The 21,756-nt window shown below is 35.2% G+C and overlaps 1 protein-coding gene across 6 annotated transcripts; it reads left to right on the top strand.

Annotated features, from left to right (window-relative positions):
* The first annotated feature begins 11,123 nt into the window (after window positions 1–11,123).
* On the top strand, window positions 11,124–20,700 carry LOC131060380 (uncharacterized). 6 transcript variants are annotated; one of them, XR_009110343.2, is made up of 3 exons: window positions 11,126–11,283; window positions 11,542–11,767; window positions 20,451–20,700. XR_009110343.2 is itself a non-coding variant. In XM_059219906.1 (2 exons), exons 1-2 carry the CDS (start codon window positions 11,488–11,490, stop codon window positions 19,856–19,858), a joined length of 309 nt encoding a protein of 102 aa, XP_059075889.1. In that variant the 5' UTR covers window positions 11,294–11,487; the 3' UTR covers window positions 19,859–20,162. The 6 variants fall into 6 exon arrangements, 1 of the variants encoding a protein (XP_059075889.1); XR_009372345.1 differs by lacking the exon at window positions 20,451–20,700 and adding an exon at window positions 19,552–19,809; XR_009372346.1 differs by lacking the exon at window positions 20,451–20,700 and adding an exon at window positions 17,128–19,545.
* The last annotated feature ends 1,056 nt before the right edge of the window (window positions 20,701–21,756 follow it).

Genomic DNA, 21,756 nt, shown 5'->3' with positions numbered 1-21,756 from the left:
TATTATTAATTCTCTTAATAAATACTCTTTTCAAATCAATTAAATTAATTTAAATCCTTAAGTTCCACAATTTCAACTTATTAATAATCAAACAATGACACCCAAATATCATGAAAATATAATACTAATCTTTTTACAAAATATTAGATAATTATCATATTACACACAAGAGCAGCAAAATACATACACAGGGCTAATGACTGGCATGACCAGACAAAAACTGTACAAGGATACCTGACAAGGGACTCGTTCCATAGGAACGATGGTACAACGAGGTCTAACTAATAACTCCAATTTCCACGTTACCATTGGGTCAAAGAGCACGCTTAGACCTGTAGATTTAGGTGGAGTCATTGCTCGGTACTTGCAGTCCTGCATTACCTAGAAAACATACATACTTACATCTAACATATACAGACACATCGGTGGAGGAGAATCATGACATTTTGTGTCCCTCCAAAGTGGATGACAAAAGATCATCCCCTTGCACCCCATATAGACTCATACCCATTCACGTAGACAGACACAAGAAATATTTCATACATAAAGAAGATATGTCAGTTCAAGGTTAGTGCTTAATCATATAATCTAACATCTAAGCATCCATAGAGATAAAATGCATAACCAACGACATATCCTAGAATCACGATAAAAGTCATTACATTAAAGAGTATCACTCAGTCTCATAAACAATAGGAGAAGTAAACCAAAGTCAAACTAGGTTAAACAAAGTCTAATTGAGTGAGGGGCATTACAATTACATTTAATTAAGCATTGCATTAGTTATATTGCATATATTTGCATTCATTTAATTATTGCATTTAGTGTCATTCCATTTTCATTTTAGGTCATTAGATCATTATATCCTCTCATCATTCTACATCCATGCACTGCATACATCATTTCATGCATCATCACATTGTGTTGCATTTATCATTGCATCATCATAACATTGTACATTTCATGTATTTCACAATCATTCTCATTGTACATAATGAAATCATACATACACACATAAGCATCAAGTGATACTGAGCATCTCATATCATACATTCTATCACAATGTCATAAAATGCATCACATAGTATATCATCATCATCATTGCATATTCTATCATAATATAAGCCATTGCATCAGTCATAGCATAGATCATCATGATCATCATCATGCATCTCACAATAAAATAAATATTATATAAAGCATCATAAATAGCATGATCATTGCATATCATAATCCACAAACTCATAAGCAACACATCATATGATCATCTATTCATGTAAATAAATGCATACATTCATCACATAGATTAGATAAAGCATGTAAAATTAAATGCACCCCTCATGTAAATAATGCATAATCACATCATGAAGCATATAGATCAATAGTTTCCACTGCATTGCATATAATCAAGAAATAATCAATGTCCAATGTACAATGATATCATACCATATGAAAGATACATCAAATAAGGCAGGAATCATCCAATGTCTCTAGGGCATGTATACATCAAAATAGTAATATGACATATTAATCTAAGCTATGATCCTCCCTAAGGTGGTAGGTCTAGCTGCACCTCCTACTACTCTGCAGACAACCCAATATCTGGATCTCGGTGAAGTGGTCCTGTAACACCCCTTCTCTTTGTCCACGACTGATTGCATTCTGATCTTGTCACATATATTGTTACATAACTAGGGGCACACTGATCAATAGCTACAAGATCCTCATATAATTTCTAGTAATACTCAGCCTCCTTGGCTGAGTGTCAGATCTCTCTAATAGTGTCACCTATAATGCTCCCTGCAGTAGCTCTCTCTATCCTGTCAGCATAAGCCAAAGCGCATCCATAGCGCACAATCATTGAATCTCTCCCTACAGTCATAGAGACAATCTGTCCATGTACTTGTGTAAGTTGGACCTGCACATGTGTGAGCTACCCCTGTAGTTGTTGCACTAGAGACTACAACCCACTGATATGTTCCTACTACTAGTGAGAAGGAACTCTAATCTAAATTTGTCATGGCTACTAGGCTGGTTGCTACTGTGATGGATCCTACCTCAAGACATCTGCCCTACCTGTATCCTATCTTAGAAGTCTTATGGATCTCCTCCATCGCACTACCTTGGTCTCCCATCCACTAGGTATCTCTCTTTGATCTCTCTACCACCTAGAGATGCTAGCTTCCCCATCACCACCTCCCCCATCTCCTCCACCTCCCCCATCTCCACCATCACCTCCATCTCCTCCACCACCCTCGCCACCACCTCCACCATTTCCACCTCTCCTCCACCGAGGGCCCCTCCTTTGTGACCTATCCTCCTCATCATCAAAGGGAGGCACTGGCTCATCATGACAAGATAGCCTCTAAACTGGCCACAACTAAAAATGATGAGAATAATCTGGGGTCATCCCCCTATCTATAGTACCTGGTAGGTAATCCTAGTCCTGAGCACCAAGTGAAAAGTAGTCTGTACATGTCATCTCATAGGAGATATTGGGCCCCCAGTCTATAACATCTTGTTGTTGTTGTGCGTACAATGCAACACCATGTGGGAATCCCTGTACTTGCTTGTTCTATTCGAACACCCAAGTGTGACTGAATCTCTCAATGACAAATGGAGTACCTCCAATTAGATATCAAGAAGTAAACATATATGGCATCTCTAGAGCATCCTCCGGTCACGACTTACAGTCTAAGTAAGCTATCCAGATCACTATGTCTAAGTCATCTAACACCCATCTCTAGTGCTCTAGCTTGCCCAACTTACACTAGACAACAACACTTGCAAATCCATACACATAGAGCCTCCCAACTAGTTGATCCCTATCAACCAACGATCGAGTCACAACTAGATGCTCCCATGCCCATATTTATAGTAGTGTCACTCTTGCTGATAAGATAGCGTCGCCAAGGTATATGACTCGATGAAAATCATGATACAAATGTGCTAGAATACAAAAGCCCCATGCATATTGCATACCCTATGTAATCATTCTCTCTAGTACTCGTCCCCATCCAACTGATAGTCACTTTGACCTATGGTCGGGACATACAAATCCTCCAATAAATCCTGCTAGCACCAAAGGTAATGACATATATAAATCAAGTATATCCTACCATGAAATGTCATAGTCGTAGATCTGATCAGCGTCAAATATCCACCTAAGAGCATCAATACCTCCCTACTCTATCACATCATACATCAAAAGGTCTCCAATCACTAGAATTCGCAAAATTCGATAGATATCCTCTAGGATGACTGTCATCTCGCCCAACGGTAGATGAAAGGTGTTATGCTCACTATGCCACTTCTTAGTTAATGCAGTCAATAAACCTTTGTTTATCCCATACTGGGGCATCTCTAGCAATGAAGACAATCCACATCTGCCAATGATATCAAGATCAGCCTGCACCAAATAGGGTATCGGCTACCATGTCTTCAGGCAGCACTCCCGAGACTGCAGTATGCCTAAATCTTTCTATAATCATGACACATCATCGTATTAGTATTCGATTAATCAATCTATCTATCAACTTAATCAACTCATGTGAGATTTCAATCAATCTCATTGAGAACCTATCATTGACTCTCATTCATCAGGAGTTCGATTATCATCTATCCTATCCAACATTAATGTCCGCCAAATCAAAACTGATAAAAGAATATATAAAAGGAAAAAAATCAAAATTATACCTCGATGGTGTAGATGCGCTAAATCTACTAATGTGCTAGAATATTCATGCAATGTGCTACAAAATCTAATCTATGCGCTAAAACTATCTATGTGCTAAAAAATTCATTTTATGCGCTACATTGATCAATACACTAAAATATTGACTCTATGCGCTAACAAACTTGCCCTATGCGCTAAACTGGAACCCTAACCTCAATTCGCTAAAAGAGTCTATCAATGCGCTAAAAAACAAATCTTATATGCTAAAACGTGAGAAAAATCGCTAAAAATTTGCAAAAATGTGCTAAATGTTTTTAAAAAATTTAACAATAAAGAGGTTTTTGAGGTACGTACCGGTGGGCCATGCATCGCAGGTTGCTAGAATTCTTGAACTCGCTCAAATATGTTCTCGTGGTATGGGATCACCATTTTTGCCTCAGAGCTCAATTTCTAAACTCACAAAGTGCAAATGCAATCAAATGGGTAACTTTTTCACCTTTTACCCTATTAATGGGTGAAAAGAGAGGTAATTAATTGGGGTTGTATTTTCCACTTATCAAATTTATTTTCTATGCACCATTCTTTTATTGGGAGATGAATCATTCGAAAATCCTAAAAGATTTAAAAATCTTTAAAAATTCCAAAAATTTAAAAAATCATAAAAATTTCAAAATCATCAAAAAAACATTAAAATTCTCCAATTCATCTCCCAAGGGGGCATGCACACATTATCAAGCAACAATTGAGATTGGGGGTAAAAATCAAAATTTCTAATTAGTATATGGGGCATCGAGCGAATTTTTCTTTGAACCAACATGTCATAAATACATTGCTTCAAAGAGGAGCAAAATGTATACACTAAAAATTGGCCTGGAGAGAATTAATTAAATACGAGTTATTTAATTAATAAGCCTTTAATTCTACTACTTATAAATAAATTAAAAAATTATTTATATAGTTCACTTTTACTTAATTCTTCCTATCACAAGTCATTTCTTCCATTTTCCTAATTAAATAAACAAATTCAATTAATTTATTTTATTTAATTATCCCTTTCTAATTAATTTAAATTTTTCAAATTGTCATATGACTCCTAACCCTAAACCACCTAACCTAACCCCCTTCTAGACTAACTTACCATCTAACCTTGGGTTTAACTAACCATATCCCCTCCAACTTCTTTATCCTAACCTCCTATGGAGTGTCCCTTCACTCTTGAAGACACATGGCATCCTTGCCACATGTCCTTCCCCTTCTTTCCACTTGCCCTCTTGTTGGCATTTGTTGGAGATTCCTTTGCTACTTATCCTTCCAAGGATGACAAGTGTCATGTCTCCCAACCTCTTGTTGATTTTTCCAATTGACATTCTAGAAAATCCTAAGAATGACCCTATTTCTATCCACAAAAGACTAGACTCAATGACCAACAAACAATGCTACGGAAGCCTTCTGCACTTTAGGCTCTGCAGGACCCAGGGGGGTATACCTATGTTCACACCACTTTCAACTATTTTCTATGACAAATAGTAATGATACAACAAATACACTTCATACAATATGGTTGGGTCTTCACACAAATACTTCTTTGACTAACACATCCCTTTAGTCTTCATTTATCATTGGTATGAAGTGGAGAGAAAGGAAAAACAAACAACAAACAAGAAAGGAAATAAAAGAAATACTTGATTTTCAAATTTAGCATATGGTCCCTTTATGTTGTGCACAAGAGTAAGCTTTAGGACATCCCCTTATCCATCATTAGTTTTCAGAAAATGAAGCATACATTCATGACAACAACATGTTACACAAAACTAGTAATCTTCAGAACATCATTGCTTTACAATAATGTAGACCCAAATGAACATGTTGGAACATTCTTACTGATCCTAGAAATATTACAGTGATCTTCAACATTTACTTGAAAGCAAATTTTGACATGCTCCTTGAGCCTCCAAATCAAATACTTATCACAACAAATGTATGATAAAAATCATACAAACCCTTGGTTCTTCTGATTTAAAAGAAAACCAAATATATCTAGGAGACACTACAACATATTTCTAAGCTTTAAGCTTCAAATTAGCTTGCTACCGTTATCAAAAACTTTCTTATAACATTCTAAAACTTAAATTTCTAAGTAAACTAAGTCTTATACCTACCATGCATAGAATATTACAATGCTCACTTGGAACCAGAATCTAGAACCTCTAAAAATGAGAAGAAAAGAGAATAAAAAGAGAGGTGAGAAAACCTAGAGAAGCCTTAAAATAAATTACAAAATGACACATGGCTTCCATTTGAAATTTCTGAATTTCACATCTCCAAAAATCTGCATTATTCTCTACCACTCTGCCCTTGATTTGCACCCTTAAATCTACTAAAGAAATGTGGAAAATCTGAAAAAAATCTATTTGCAGTCACTAGTCACATTCAATAATCCTTTACTCCTTGACTAACAATTTCTTCTTTTGCATCCCTAGTTGTAGCTCACATTTTCTTGGTGTCCATAATTAGAAATTTTCCATTTGAAGAAGTGGTTGCCCTGTCTCAGTTTAAAAATTTCCTCATTTGGGTATTTCATTGTCTTTTTCTGCGGCCCCCTTTCTCTCTTTCATACTAAATAGAAAAATTTCCCTTTTGGTAATAGCTATCACTTTCTCCACATCCCACACTCAAAAGTATTTCAGCTTTGACAAAAAGTCATTGTTTGCTACTTTTACCTTTCATACAAATACTTTATTTGGCTCATGTTGAACAATTCATTTTCCATTTACAAATCAATTTCCTTTTGGCAACATGAATTTTCATGTGCCCTATTTTCAACCCTTGAAAATGCTCCAAATGATAGTAATGCCTCATTTACAACTTTTCCACTTGTTTATTTAGCAAGACAATACTCAGAAATTTGAATTATTCCCCTTGGCTAAAATCACATTCCATCTTTCATACTTTTACCTTACTGGTACATTTTTCTTCTTTTTACCCCATGCATACAAAAATTAATTTTCTCCCTCTTGCCTCTCCATAACTCAACATCACGCTCTTTATTTCTTGCAGATTTAACCGTGCCCACCAATGACAAATCAACAATACACTTGAACTGTAAAACCCTATGACCTAGACATAATATATTGCAAATCATGTCTATGATAATCCCTCCCCTAGATTAGGGAATAAAATAAAATGGATCCTCCATAAAATTATTGCATACTGGGCTGCCCTTCATGTCATGGTGTCACTAAGACAATACCCGTCTACCGTATTGCACAATGTGTAGCTTCTGAGTCTGGTTCACAACATTAATACTACACACCATACTTGTTCCTGCACCTTTATTAAAACAACTTAAGGCTCCCTTCAACACCTACGCTACTATCTCTATTTTTCTTTAAAAATATTGACATGACTGCAAATCCATTAAATACAGAAATCTCCATATAAAGTTCAATATTCAATCATACTCCTATGCTTTTATCCTTCTCTTCAATCTTACCTAAGCGACCTCCTCTTTTTTGTGCATCAAAATCATGTACAAAGTTTATAATGCCTAGGCATGCTGTCGATCTGAAAGCTTCTTGCAATATTCATACTATGCATATCGAGCTCTACAGTGCACAGTCACATCGTGCCTTTTCATTTAAATTTTTGCATGATATTATCACCTCTTCAAGGCACCCACAGAATAGTGGAATGCAGATTGAGAAGACCTTGAATATCTCTGGCATTTAGCACTCCATGATCCCATTCTCACTTTCACAAAGGGCCAAGTCAAGGTGCTAAGTTGTATATACGCATTAACCCCTACTATGCACAACTCCATGCTCAATCACTTCATGATCTTACTCAGTAGTGATTTGCATCCAAATTTGTAAAGTATGGGGAACAAAATATCTACACAGTGACCACAAAGGCTTCATTATTTACATTCAAAATACATACTCACACCATCATTGCATATCAAACATGGATTTTCATTGTAGCCTGAGGAATCAATAACTTTGAATCAACACAAAACCCCTTTGGATCACAGTCACAAGTCATGGCATCACTATCATTTCATCTTTGCAAAATACAGTTTGGAGATTTGAAACTAGGGAGGCAATAGATTGAAGGAAAATTTATTGCAAAAACATGAGCGATATTTCGAGCATTCGACTACAAGTGTGCCCTTGCCAAAATCCGCTACTTGGAAGCACTCAATATGAAGCAAAAAACCCTAAAGATCTACGTCTCCTTGTCTGTTTTATAAATTCGATTTAGCAAATGTGACAACTAAAGAATTTAGGAGCTCAAAAGATGCATTCATCAAGTTGTGTTTTATGCTATCTAGTATGATTTTCGTTGTATGACCTATAGGCATCGAGGAGACGTATTTGAATGTTCATGGCCTCAGCGCTCCCTTCCTAGATATTCATAGAGTGGCGACACGACAATTTTTTTTGAAGATTACCCTTTCTATAGGTTTTCACCCCTCTATGATCTGCATGGATTTATCATTTCTTTAAACATCACTCCAAAAATGCATAATTGAACCCACTGGAGGAACCCTAAAAATTTCTTTCTTTGACCAACACCTCTAAGTTGCCCTAATCTCAACCTTGCCCACATTACTACACGAGATGGCGGTAATTAAAATTCTGGTCCATTGGACTGACTTTCTAGTTGCCCCACGAACATTTTTTGAGCCTTTGGTTACCCCTGCGGGGTGGCGGGGGAGACCCAATCTCCACCCTTATCCACTGCCCCATGACCTATCTTCTACACTCACCTTCAAACCGTAAAGTGGCAAGGGAGACCTCCTTCCTTCCTCCCCGCCAACCTGCGAGTTTCCATTGCCTACTTGAGTCTTTGTGCAAGGTGAAAAGTAATAAGGCTTCTTTCAAATCCTTTCAAAAAGCACTCTTTTTTATCTTGAGTTTCTCGGCCCCACCACCATATTCACGGGATTAAGAAATAAAGGCCACTAAAATTGATTTTGAAGTATCAATGAAATACTTCTAAGATTACATTTCTCTGTGCCAATATTTTAAGCATATTTAAAGATATGTTTGAATCATTATTAAAATGACCTAAGGTGTTTAAATTCCAGTTGCCATTCCTCCAATCATCCAAATGAATTTGGATCAATCACTTTTAAACCAATTAAATGATTTTAAAACACCTCATTATTATTTTTACCTTAATTGACACTAACTATAATATTATTTAAATCAAAATGACTTAAATAATATATTTTTACTCAATGCACTTCGATTTATTTCACTGTGCCCCATCATTAGTTAGGCCAAGGTGAGCCCAGCTAAAAAAAAAATCGTTTTCAAACAACTAGCCTTTGAACATGATCTAATACCTTAGCTGGATGAAATCTGGGTTCGAGAATTTGAGCAGATGAAGTTTAAATTTGACGTTCAATAGCTCCAAATTTTGACCAAAATAATTTGAGTAACCTTCGGAACTGGCCTCTAAAATTGACCAAATCACCATCCTACGACCCGAGAGTTGGCACACTGGTAGAATGTCATGCAAGGAATCCAAAGCATCAAACAAATACTCATTATGATGCCAGAGGTCAAATATTTTAATCCTCGAAGCTACCTACTCAGGCTTTTCTGAAACTGCACTTTTCATAACACACTGAAAGCCATCCAAACCCTGAGCTGAAAAAATATCAAACTACAATTTATAGGGCTTCCACTTGGCACATTGGCACATCTAGATACCCTAAGCATGTGTGTAAGAGGGCTTGACTTAATTCCACTACATGTGTAAAAGTTTAATGCCCAAAGTTGACCTCTTTGAAAAATCTGGAAATGTTGATTGTGAAACCTTGAAAAAGTGCATCTGGAATGGGCCTTGAAAAAATATCAGATGATGAGTTGGGGCACTACCAATTGGCCAAGTTGCAGATAATTATATAGAAAATGCTGGGCAACACTCATTTTTGTATGTAGTTCAACAGGTGATGAAATAAAAATTCGAATGTGAGGCTACTTTCTACAGATTGTGCATAGTTCAGTTTGCAAATTGTTAACAGAATCAAGCCGAAAAACTTAGCAAATGGATTCATGGGGCTATGCCAACTAGCATTGGGCTTCATAAAGATGTGGAGAATAATGGAAAAATATTAGTTGGGCTTAATCTACATTAGGCACAAAAATATAGCTTCTCAAAGTTGGCCTACTCAGAAAGTTTAAACAACTGCAATTAACAAACCAACTTCTGGACCTCCAAACAAGGGCATCAAAAACACATCCAAGTTGATCATGGGAGACTGCAAATGGATATATGGCATCTTTGATAGATTCTCAACACTTCCTCAAAGGCGGTTTCGCATTAAAATTCATCGGTGCCAAAACACAATCTCTCAAAGTGAGCTACTTAGGCTTATTCAGTAGGGTACTTTCTGAGTACATTAGGCAAAATTTTGAACTTGGGCCCTCAAAACTTGGCAAATTTTTTGAGGTCCCAACACTTCCTCTCTAACTTCTTCATCTCTCACCGTCCATCTCTCCAAGCTAAATCTTGACCGTTGAATCCTGCCACCTAAGCTCTTGCCTTGGAAAATCTATAAATACTCTCAATTTTCATTCATGAGCCCCCCTTAGTTTTAATCTTGCATCCTTGATTCTGCAATTTAGCATACTTATTCTAGCATACTAGCATCCATTAGCATATTGGCATTTAGCACAACTTTAGCATCTTGCCCATTTAATCATAGCATAGCAACCATGCACTTTATTTAGATCATGTAGCCACTCATTCTTCAGGTTGTCATTTTGGAGGTCTATGTTGCTGAGAGCCAAATCAATAGACGCAAAATATCCCGAGATAGAGGACAATGGGACGTCATTGGGGAGTATTGCTTTGTTTTATTTGTTAATTAGTTTCCTCAATAATGTCTCAGTGATGCGTGTTTTATAATTGATTCACATATTTTTACACACATAAATTAAATTAAACTAAGGAATAGCCTAGATTTTAGAAATGATTTTCAATTAGATCACTCAACTCACCTCCAAACCTAGATTTTGGAATTTGATTTCTAATTTGACTAAAATGACTATTGGTTAGGTTTAACCCAATTATAAATCCATTAGCTCTTTAGATGACTTACGACTTTCCTCCATAGACAAATATATTTGAAAATATTTTACAAGTAAAATTTGACTAAACTAGATGGAAATACATTTTTATTAAATTTTTACATCATTTAAAGAAAAATAAAATGTCTCAAAATGATTTTTAATTGAATTACATTTTGACATATGATTCATAATTTGAATAAAAATACTATTAATTAAATTTAACTCAATTTTAATTCGTCTAGCTCTTTAGATGACTTTCCTCTAGGAGAAAAATATAAAATATAATAATAAAAATCTGATTAAATTAAATCCCTCAAATTGATTTTGTAAAACTTACCAAGAAATAAAGTCAAGCATATAATTACATCTGTTAATGGTTGGTTTACTCTGAATTCACATGGAGTGGAGTGGAGTGGAGCCGAGCCTGCCTCAACGACACTGAACTACAGCCATGGGATGATGGGAGCGTGCCTCAACGGTACTCAAATTATAAGTATGGGATAATGGAAGCGTGCCTCAACGGTACTGTTTTTTTTTTCCCTGTTACCGTTAGAAAAATCACCATTCCACACTCTTATAAATGGGCAGTTTATTTGAGTAGCATGGGCAGATTGTTCCCTGTTCAATTTTTTGTTTGTTTGTTTGTTTAGTTTGCTATGGCATGGCCATGCCTGCTCTTATTTTTGTTTTTTTTGGGTGTCTGGTTTTTTCCCTTTTTCAATTTTCATGATATTTTTTATATGTTGTGTCTGTGGATGGGGAATTTTGAATGGGGCACAGAGGAGAGCAATAGTGAGGAGAGCTATACATCCTAGCAAGTGGCTGATTGGAGTTGCACTGCTGCAGCGAAGAAAATACTGTCATGTAGGATTATATTTTGCAGTCGCATTTCTTTATGTTTTTCCTCTAATATGCAAGGAGGTATCAGCAGCACCATATGGAATTCAAAGAGGGGCTCAACAATATTTGGGGTCTCGGATAGCTCTCTGGCTTGACAGGCACTCAGGTAATTATTTGATTGTTTTAAGATCATTTTGCAACAGTTGATTGATATTGCTAAAATATTATTCTATTGGTTCAAGTCTTTAAAGACATACTGGAGTTAACACTATTCTATGTAATATTTTTGTGATACCTCATTTTTCTCACCTTTTTCCTTTTCTTCTTTAGATTTGTGGATATTTCTGTCAAATTTTTACTTGTCTTAGTGATGTTCTGTTCTTCTTCTTGATATATTTGTTAAATTACATAATCCTTTAGTTAAAAGGAAATAGCAAGTCTTTGTAAACATTGCCTGATTTCAGTTTCTTCTCACTTGGTCATGAAGCCACCAAGTGCAGAACAGAGGATAGCATGCATGATTGTAGGTTTATTTAACATTTTGTTGACCACATGTTCAGAATCATATTAGAAAGATTGGTTGTAACTGATCCATATCTATTGGTTTCTTTTGTCCGCTAATGCAATCAAGCTATATATGTGTATTTCATATCCTCTGCAAGCATTAGGTATGAATAAAATCATTCAACATTGTTTCAACCAAATAAAACTATAGCAAACAAGGAATTGACACTCCTCAACTTACTGAAATGGGGCAAACCAATGATGAAATTAAAATACATTTTGCCTCGCTTATTATCTTTATTTATTTACAAAACAGTATATGAACTCCATTCTGTATAGAGACAATAATACTGACTGTAAAACTATTTTTACGTAGCCTTGTATCTTTCTAGTATTCAGAGGCAGCAGTTCCAAAAACGCCTTTTCGATCAAATCCTGGTGCTCAGGAGGATTCATGCTGAAGTAGCGGTACTGTTGATGTCTATATTTCTTGCCAAAATTATCTCCATCATAGAATCCCTAAAGTCCTTGTAGGGATTGAATGAATGCTCAAGTAAGGCTACGCATAATTTATTTGTAATTCAAGACTTAGAGACCTTGTAATAGTAGTGACTCCATCAGGCAGAATAGTAACAGAGTTGACACTTATGACTCCATCAAGCAGAATAGTAACAGAGTTGATAATAGGCAAATGAAGCCAAACCAAGGACCGTAGTGACTCTACCTATAGATATTCTCTTGAAGTCAAATTGGGGCAGTTCACAAACACATCAGAGCATGTCGCGTCACCCCTTCCGGGTCGAAAACTAGCAGCAGAGCCTGTGAAGGTAGCATACATAGGAAGGAGAGGTAGAAGCTAGAGGGGCAGCAGGGGCCCTTCCTTCATATTATTGCGAGAGATTCACCCACACCAGTTTATGAACCATCTATGTAAGTAGGTAGAACGGAGGGATCTGAACTAGTAGGCCCTACTATTCTATAGGGTGGCGTTGGGTTGGATGGCTTGATTGATTGGCATATAGAAAAGAGAGAGAGAGTCCACTTGGGCTAATCAATCGTTCGTACAGGATTCTCACGTGGGTGGGTATTTCGCAACAGGGGTAATAAGGCTATGGTCCAGTGTTTTACCTAACTTCTCAGTGGAGGGAAGCTGTTTTATGCTGGACCTATTCTATTGTCTACGGGCAAGTGGATAGATGAAAGGGTACAAAAAAGGAAGGAATGAAGTCACGTAAACCTATGTTAGCATAGGTCAGGCATCCCTTGGCAGGGGAAGAGGACTAATAATGAGACTGTGGCATACTTCTCCAGCCGCCCCTCGCACGGTAAAAGAGAAAGTCCCTATATAGAGGCGGTTGATCACCCACCCAGTGAGAGCAACAGGGGGAAAGGCAGTTGATCTTGATTTAGATCCATCCATTCCATTCATCGCAGATCAAGAGCCATCACCTCCAGTCTTCACGCCTAGATCCATATCCAGTTGTTGTAGATTGAGTTTCGATTCGTTTCCCTGGTCGAGACCTAGAAGCATCCATAGCAAAGCATGGGCATAAGCAGCTAATAGAGCAGAGATAGAAGCAGCACATGTTTATTTTATCGTTGACCAGTGTCACCTTCGAGTGACAGATCCAATTCCACGTGCATAGTCCCCTGGCAAAGATCCAAATCCGGTGCCAGAAGCGGGTTAAGTGCAAAATACATATACATATACATATCCTGTTCAAATGAAGCCAAACCAAGGACCGTAGTGACTCTACCTATAGATATTCTCTTGAAGTCAAATTGGGGCAGTTCACAAACACATCAACACAAAACGTTCACCTACTGTAACTTATCAATTATATTCCAATAATTAAGCCATGGTTTGGCCCAAGTTATTGGCCAAAAAGATTAGACAACAATTCCTCGAGGCCCCTTAAAATAATATGTAGGACATAGGGTAGTTAAAATAATCTAGAAAACGTACAAATAAAATGCCTTCTGGTCCATTTATATTCACGAACACACCTGACTATATATCATTCAGATTTAAATATGAATGGAATATGTGTGGAGGCTCTGCTGTTACTCTAAAAAATATCCTTGAATGTAGGTCACAGATTCATGCTTGTCTAGTGATGTTTCCTACAATGAAGAGATTGTGAGTATAAGGGCGTTGAAAATGTTTTCATTCCCTTCAACTTACCTTATCCTGTAAATACTAACATACCTTTGTATTAATGTGTAGTTACAGTTTAAACTGAGTTTGCAAACTTAGCTATATGTAATTATAATTTGTATGTTAGCGTATATCATTGTTCCTTGGGGACTTGTCATTTATGTGTCTTTACCAAAACAAAGGGAAATCTTGAGGAACAATTAATTTTTGAATATTTGTAATACATATATGGGCTATACAATTATGTAGTTGTATACAACTACATATTGAATGCAGTTTATGAATAATATTTTTTAAGCTTTTAATGTATATATGTAAGCATATGTCTGCACAATTTACTTAAATACAATTGTATATCTACTTTTGTTTACCTATAACTGTGAGTTTGTCAATTTGCATGCAAAGAAATGTATGTTTGTAGTGTTTGCATACATTCATTTGTATGTTAGCAGCTATTCAAATGCACCTCTTATATAAGTGGTTTATTTAATTAAAAGTTTAGTAACTCATATTTGAAAATTGAAATTGAAAGTTATGTCCATGCAATTATATCTGTAAATTTTGTAGGCATACAACAATATTTGTAAATTTAGCCCTTTCAAGTAGAACAATAATCATGAACTTAGAAAAGTAGATTCTGTTTTGATGGATTTATGATACTGACTATGTGGTACTATTTTAATGGGGTTTATGATATCGACATAAACTGCAAACACATTCAATATGTAGTTGTATACAACCATATAAATGCATATATGTATTACAAATATTAAAAAATAAATTATTCCTGACATTACAAAATGTATACATGTGTTACAAAATTTGCAGATGTAACTGCATGCACATAAATGTTGCAGACATACAATTTTATATATACAAAAATTGTACACAGACAATTGCATGGATATAAAATTTGTATACATGCACTTACATAACAAGTGACGTAATAAACCAAAGTGTGTATAATTAGAGTGATAATTAGGATTAAAAAATGTACAAGTGTGAGGGCTTATAAATTATATTCTATTCATATTCTACTGATAAATTTTGCACCAATGTTATTGAAAAATGGGTTATTAAACTTTTTATTTAAAACTTTAGGAGGTGTCTCTGTATAGCTGTTGACATACACTTGCATGTATGCAAACTCTACAGACATACATTTCTTTGCAAGCAAATTGGCAGACATACAATTATAGGTAAACAAAAAGTAGATTTACAATTATATGTAAGTTGGTTTATGGATTATGGATGCAATTTTTCCAGAACAATGAGAAAGGTTGGTGGAACTCAAACTAATGATATACCTAAACTTATATAATCCATTGTTGGTTTATGAGTGCATGTTTTATTTAGTTTTCAAGAAGTCAATGCATAAATAGAACATATAGAAATGCAAAGTATTGCATTCAATTCATCTTTCAGCTAACAAAAATTTTCTCAAAGCATTTTCCTTCCCATTCTATGGTCGAACAGAATAACCTGATCAATGCCAATTATAGATACTGATTGTGATTTTTCAAGAATTTTTTGTGAATTGATTTCTTTACAAGAGTACAACTGCTCAATCAATATACAAATAGATCAACGCATATAATAGTAATACATAAGACCGTTGCCAAACAATCATCCGGATCCTTCCCTTACAGTTTTTTTCCCAATAATCAATCCTAGCAACATTCATAAAAGAACCAAGGTCTAAAATACAATCTCCTAGAATATTCTTATTCAATATGCATAGTTTATATCTGAAAGTGCAATATGTCAACATTCAAATCCTTATCCGATAACAATATATTTAAGCATGACTGAGTAGTAACTGAGTTGATTGTTGATAATAGGCAAATGAATCCAAACCAAGGACTGTTAGTGACCCTATATATAGATATTGATCTGTTGCCAAACAATCATTGGGATCCTTCCCTTACAGTTTTTTTTCCCAATAATCAATCCTAGCAACATTCATAAAAGAACCAAGGTCTAAAATTCAATCTCCTAGAATATTCTTATTCAATATACATAGTTTATATCTGAAACTGCAATATGTCAACATTCAAATCCTTATCAGATAACAATATATTTAAGCATGACTGAGTAGTAACTGAGTTGATTGTTGATAATAGGCAAATGAATCCAAACCAAGGACTGTTAGTGACCCTATATATAGATATTGGTGAAAAGTCAATACATATCAGAACATGGTATCGACACAAAATATTCATGTCCTGCAACTTATTGTTTGAATGTAAATCTGTCTGATCATCCACTTATTGTTTGAATGTAACTTTGTTTGATCATATAAATCACGATCTATATGATTTCAGTGAAACAAGAGGCCATTATTCAGCCCAGTCAATATTGGTCGTACTTTATCTGAGATTTAATTTGGAAACAAATGATTAAACTTTCTATCTTGGCTTGGACTTTTCTGGACTGTTGATATCTTTTATTGCTAAATCTATGTGGCACAATTAAAATGCTCTAAACTCGTAGCAATATCGTCAGAGTACTCACATCATTTTTTTAATTACATATCCAGTGGTTGAGCACATGTTCAGAATTATATTAGAAAGATTGGTTGTAATTAATCCATATCCATTGGATTGGATTGTCTAGTCCGCTAATGCAATCAAGCTATATATCTGTATTTCATATCATCTACAAGCAATAGGTATGAATAAAATCATTTGACATTGATTCAACCAAATAAAATAATAGAAAACAAGGAATTGACACTCCTCAACTTATTGAACTGGGGCAAACCAATGAAGAAATTGATATACATTTAGCCTCACTTATTATCTTTGCTAGTCCCTCCCTTTTAAGGTCAAGACTAATGTTTTCTCTTCACTTTTTGCAATTAGTATGCAGGTTGGAAACTGTGTCATCGAAGAAGAAATGCAGATGCTGCAGTCTCATTTTCAAATTTTATTTGGCTGGCTTTTCCTTTTTCCTGATTGGAAGCTCATATTTTTTCCTATGATTTTTTATTTTTCTATTTGAAAATAAATGAAAACTATGTGGCCCAATCCCTTAAAATTTTAGACAGTACACAATGCTGGATAGGAACTATCATGGTAAGCCTTTTGACTTTCTCCCACTAGATCTAAGATTCTAAAGCATATTAAGAAGTAATTTTCTAATTTTTGTCAAGTTTCCAATTGGAAACTAAAGTCCAATCCACCCCTACTAGAGGATACAAATCTTGTCAATCAAGCAATGTAAGATTCTATTGTTGCTCCAAAGAAACACTGGAGGCTAACTTGCACTCACCACAGCATGAGCTGAAGGGGATAGAGAAAATTCACCCAGCAAAGGAGCCATCTCATTTAATTTCTTAGAAGAAAATGAAAGAATTTAAGGAGTCTTCACAGCATGAACTAAAAGGGATGTGGGATCATCTTCATCCATTAATGGAGCCTTCTCATTTAACATCTCAGAAGACAAAGAAGGATTTTGATGAGCCGCAAAAGAGGGCTCTGTAATAGCATCAGCTACCTGAGAGGGTTTTTAATACATGTAGATTCCTACAAAGAACCTAGGACAATTAAATGGTGGGGAAGAACATCTCTCTACCAAGATGCTTGGCTAGCAGATTTCTGTGAGGCTAGAACAGTCTACAGCAACATGCCCCATTTGATAGCACCCGCAAGTGCAACAAGATAAAGCAAGACCTTCATAATCCAAGAGCTGAGCACAATATATGCTGTTAGGTCTTTCAAAATGTCTAGCTCAACAGCTGTTCTTTTTGGACTTTTAGTACCATATTCGGCACTAGTGTCTTGTCTGTAATCTTTTGCTCGTATTGCTGATCTAGTTGTATCAGCCGGACTTGGTGCATAGCACCATATATCGTACCTGCTCTATTGGTTTTCTTGGTAATCGATCTCTAATTAAAAAAAAAAACCTAGATCAACCTGAATCTTCCTAGGGAGTTTTCAATCGGTGCCAAGCAAGAGTCAATCCAATTTACTGAGCATCAACTGAGAAACATACACAACTAAATTGAGACTATCTTATACGAAGATGATGGACAAACCCTGTTTCATTATATGTTGATTAAACTCTACCATAAACTTATCTTGTTCCGTTTAGAATTCATTTTTGTTTTCTAATGTGGAGATGCATAATATTTTTCATATCAAAGGCTTTTAGGATGTTACAGAAGGGCATTAATAACACTGCGTAAAAACTGATTTGCAGGTTGAGAAAGCATTAGGGAAAATTTGAGAGTTCTATGTAACTAATTTATACTAATTTAAGCGGTAATCTGAAATACCATGAATGCAGTAAGTGTCAATAGTAAATTCACTACAAAGTTAATGGAATTAAATAAAACGCAGTATTCAAAGGTTCCATCAATAATAATACTGTTCAAGATGTGAAATTCTTACAATTATTCTAATTTATGAGGCTGATTTGGGCGGAGTATAATTACATTTGACTCAGTAGAAACAATAGAGACATAGGTGGAAGCAATCATCAGTGGAAGTAGATCTATTGGGTTCAAGTTTGTCCAAATTCATATCCATATTTCTTCTTTGATGCCATGGTTTCCAACATGCATACTAATTGCAAAATTAGATTGAAAAGAGCTATGCTTCTGTGGATGTTGGAACTTCCTGAGCGTGATGCTGTTTTAGCACACAAAGGCATTAAAAAGTGGAGTTCAAAAGACTGTTCTGGTAGAAATTTTCTGCTCTCGATCTCCAAGTGAACTGTTGCTGGTGAGAAAAGCATATCATCTGAAGTATAAAAAATCTTTGGAAGAGGACATTGCTTCACATACAAGTGGGGATTTCGAGAAGGTATCCTAGTACCATGTTGCCATTAATTCTTCATGTCAAACCTAACTTCCATTAATGAAATTGAACATGAAGAGTTTCTAAGGCTTAAGAAAGATATAACTCTTATGGTAATGTTATTTGGCAGAAATGAGTTGGATTTTGTATATGTTTGTAAACATTATGGATTGTGGAGGCTTGAATTCTTTACTTTTGTATATGTTTGTCAATATAATATTTTAATGATATCAGTTTTCCACAATCCTTAATGTTCCATGCTGCTGTTTCTAGATTTGATCATAGTAACATGTTGTCATAACTTTATTCCTGAACGGTTATATAGCTGTGATGGTCTAAGTTGTATAATAAATATATGATGCATTTGACATCTTGAAAATCCTAGCATGATACAAATTCCACAAGTGTCTGTAAATATATATTATCTAATCTCTCAGTTAAAATCATAAGCACTTGTACTATTTGCTGATGCAATTAAGACTGCAGGTCTGAAGCCCATAAAGTTTAAATACAAAGTGAGAAAACTAATCAGCAAATGTTGTTGGCCAGTGTAAATCCACAAGCCTGAATGTGTTTATTGTTATACTTATGCAGCTCTATATTTCAGTATATAATTAATGCGGACAGGAATTTCATTAGAGTTTGTAATTGCAACTGTCTTTATAGATATAAGTTTATAAACAAGGGTTATATTTCAGCATCAATCTGTGACATAAATCAACTCAATTTTTGTTACTGTTTGGCATGTTTATTGCATTTGGCAGGTATTGTAACAGCAAAGTTCTTCATATGATGATAATCCCATGACCAAAGCTATATTCCACTTGTTTCTTTAGAATATTATTTAAATCCTCTTTCAAATTATGTGCTTGATATTGACACACAGCAGTCACAATCTTGTGAGCTTAGATTTCAACTATCACTTTATTTGATGCAAATTGCAATTAAGGTGTAGAGGCTATTTTCCTGGCTTAGGATGACATTTTAGATGTATCATGGTCTCATCTGGTTGTTTACATTTGATATTCATATGGTTGTCTCTATTGTGCTTTGCTTTCTTACGCAGTATTTATTATAATATATATACTTTTCTACCATTTTTCCTGTATATGAGATGCTACTTTACCCTAACGCATCATATTTTCTGCTGGTGTAACGTTGTTTCTGGACTCTTTATTTGTCATGCTTTCATTCAAGTAAGGTTTTGAGGGCATGGTATGATTTTTCCTTGAAATAGATTCTCGGTATACATTCATGTGATAAGTTTGAAATGGATCTCACTCCAAGGGAAACAAACTTTCAAAGTTTACTTTCATTTATTGTATATGATTAAAAATTAGTATTCTAGGACGATGTCTGAGCACTGCCCTTTGTTGGTATCTCAGGATCTTTACTCTGCTATACACCCTGGATTCATAGTTTTAAGCCTATTTACTGGATGTGGATATGAGTTCAAATGTTTAACTTCCTGGCTAACACATCTTGAGGGCATATGTTCCCCTAGCTGAGATGTGGATGCTGCAAGATATGAATCAGGTAGAATTTCCACTTAACATCATATACTGATATCATTGCTACTGACAATAAAGTTAAGTGCCATAACTAATAGAAAATTGAAATTTAAGTCCCCTAAGTGTGAGGAGGTTCACCAGTCTTTGAAGAAAGCTTCATGTGAGTCAGTGTTTCTTTTATCAAACTGATCTAAAATTTTCTTTGTCCTTTTCTCTTTTGTTATGAGGTTGCCTTCACAAACAAAATACAACAGTGAAGGGTAACACTTTATTTCTTATCGGATGCAAATAGTACAAATGCAGAGAAATCAACTGCTAATCTCTGCATAATTAAATTGATCATTTTTTCAGAACATGCAAGTTAAAAGTTCTTGCAACAACTTTCCTATTCCTATTAATATTCAAATAATTTTAGAGCTGTACTAAAGATGAAAGCGGAGCTGTTCACAAACATATCAGAGCATGGTATCCACACAAAACACCTACTACAACTTAGCAACTATATTCCAAGAATTTAAGCCATGGTTTGACTCAAGATATTGGCCAAAGAGATCAGACCACAATTTCTAGAGGCCCCTTATTACGATATGTAGGAGACAGGGTAGTTTAAAAAATCTAGAAAATGTTCAAATAAAATGTCTTCCGCCCCATTTATGTTCTTGAACACACCTGACTACAGATTATTAATGGAAAATGTGTAACTCTAGGTAAATCCTTGAATGGTGGTCTGATAGTTGGAGAAATGGTGATGTTGTAATAGAAGAATAAGTGATCATTTTAAAGAGAGAGGACGGCATTGATATTGGGATTATTAGATCTCCATTGGGATCATCAATTGCTTGAAATCAAGTGTTAAATCGAATGTGAGCGATCCTGAAATTAACATGTAAAAAAATTGTCAGCGGTTATGAAAGACAAGCTTAAACCAGACAATGCGCTATTGAATCCCATTGCAAGTTTGAAAAAACCTATTATAGAATCTAATAATTAAATTCCCATATTTAAGTTCACAATACATAAAGTAGAAATTGAAAAAGCAAACAGAACACTCGATCATTTTATTAACTATGTAGTACACATATAAATAGTTACAAATAATCTTAACTGAATCTTACAAATTTGCTAACTGGTTCTTAAAGTTATAGTGGTTTTTACAGCAACTATAGTTGATCAACAGCTA

Source organism: Cryptomeria japonica, chromosome 4, assembly GCF_030272615.1.
Source record: "Cryptomeria japonica chromosome 4, Sugi_1.0, whole genome shotgun sequence".
Taxonomy (NCBI): domain Eukaryota; kingdom Viridiplantae; phylum Streptophyta; class Pinopsida; order Cupressales; family Cupressaceae; genus Cryptomeria; species Cryptomeria japonica.
This window is presented reverse-complemented; position numbering and strand designations above follow the sequence as displayed.

Excerpts from the sequence above, each read along its gene's own strand:
- LOC131060380 (XM_059219906.1), top strand. The coding sequence starts at position 11,488 with ATGATATTTTTTATATGTTGTGTCTGTGGATGGGGAATTTTGAATGGG. Across the intron at positions 11,768-19,829 it reads CTGGCTTGACAGGCACTCAG|GTATTGTAACAGCAAAGTTC; the intron begins GTAATTATTTGA and ends TGCATTTGGCAG.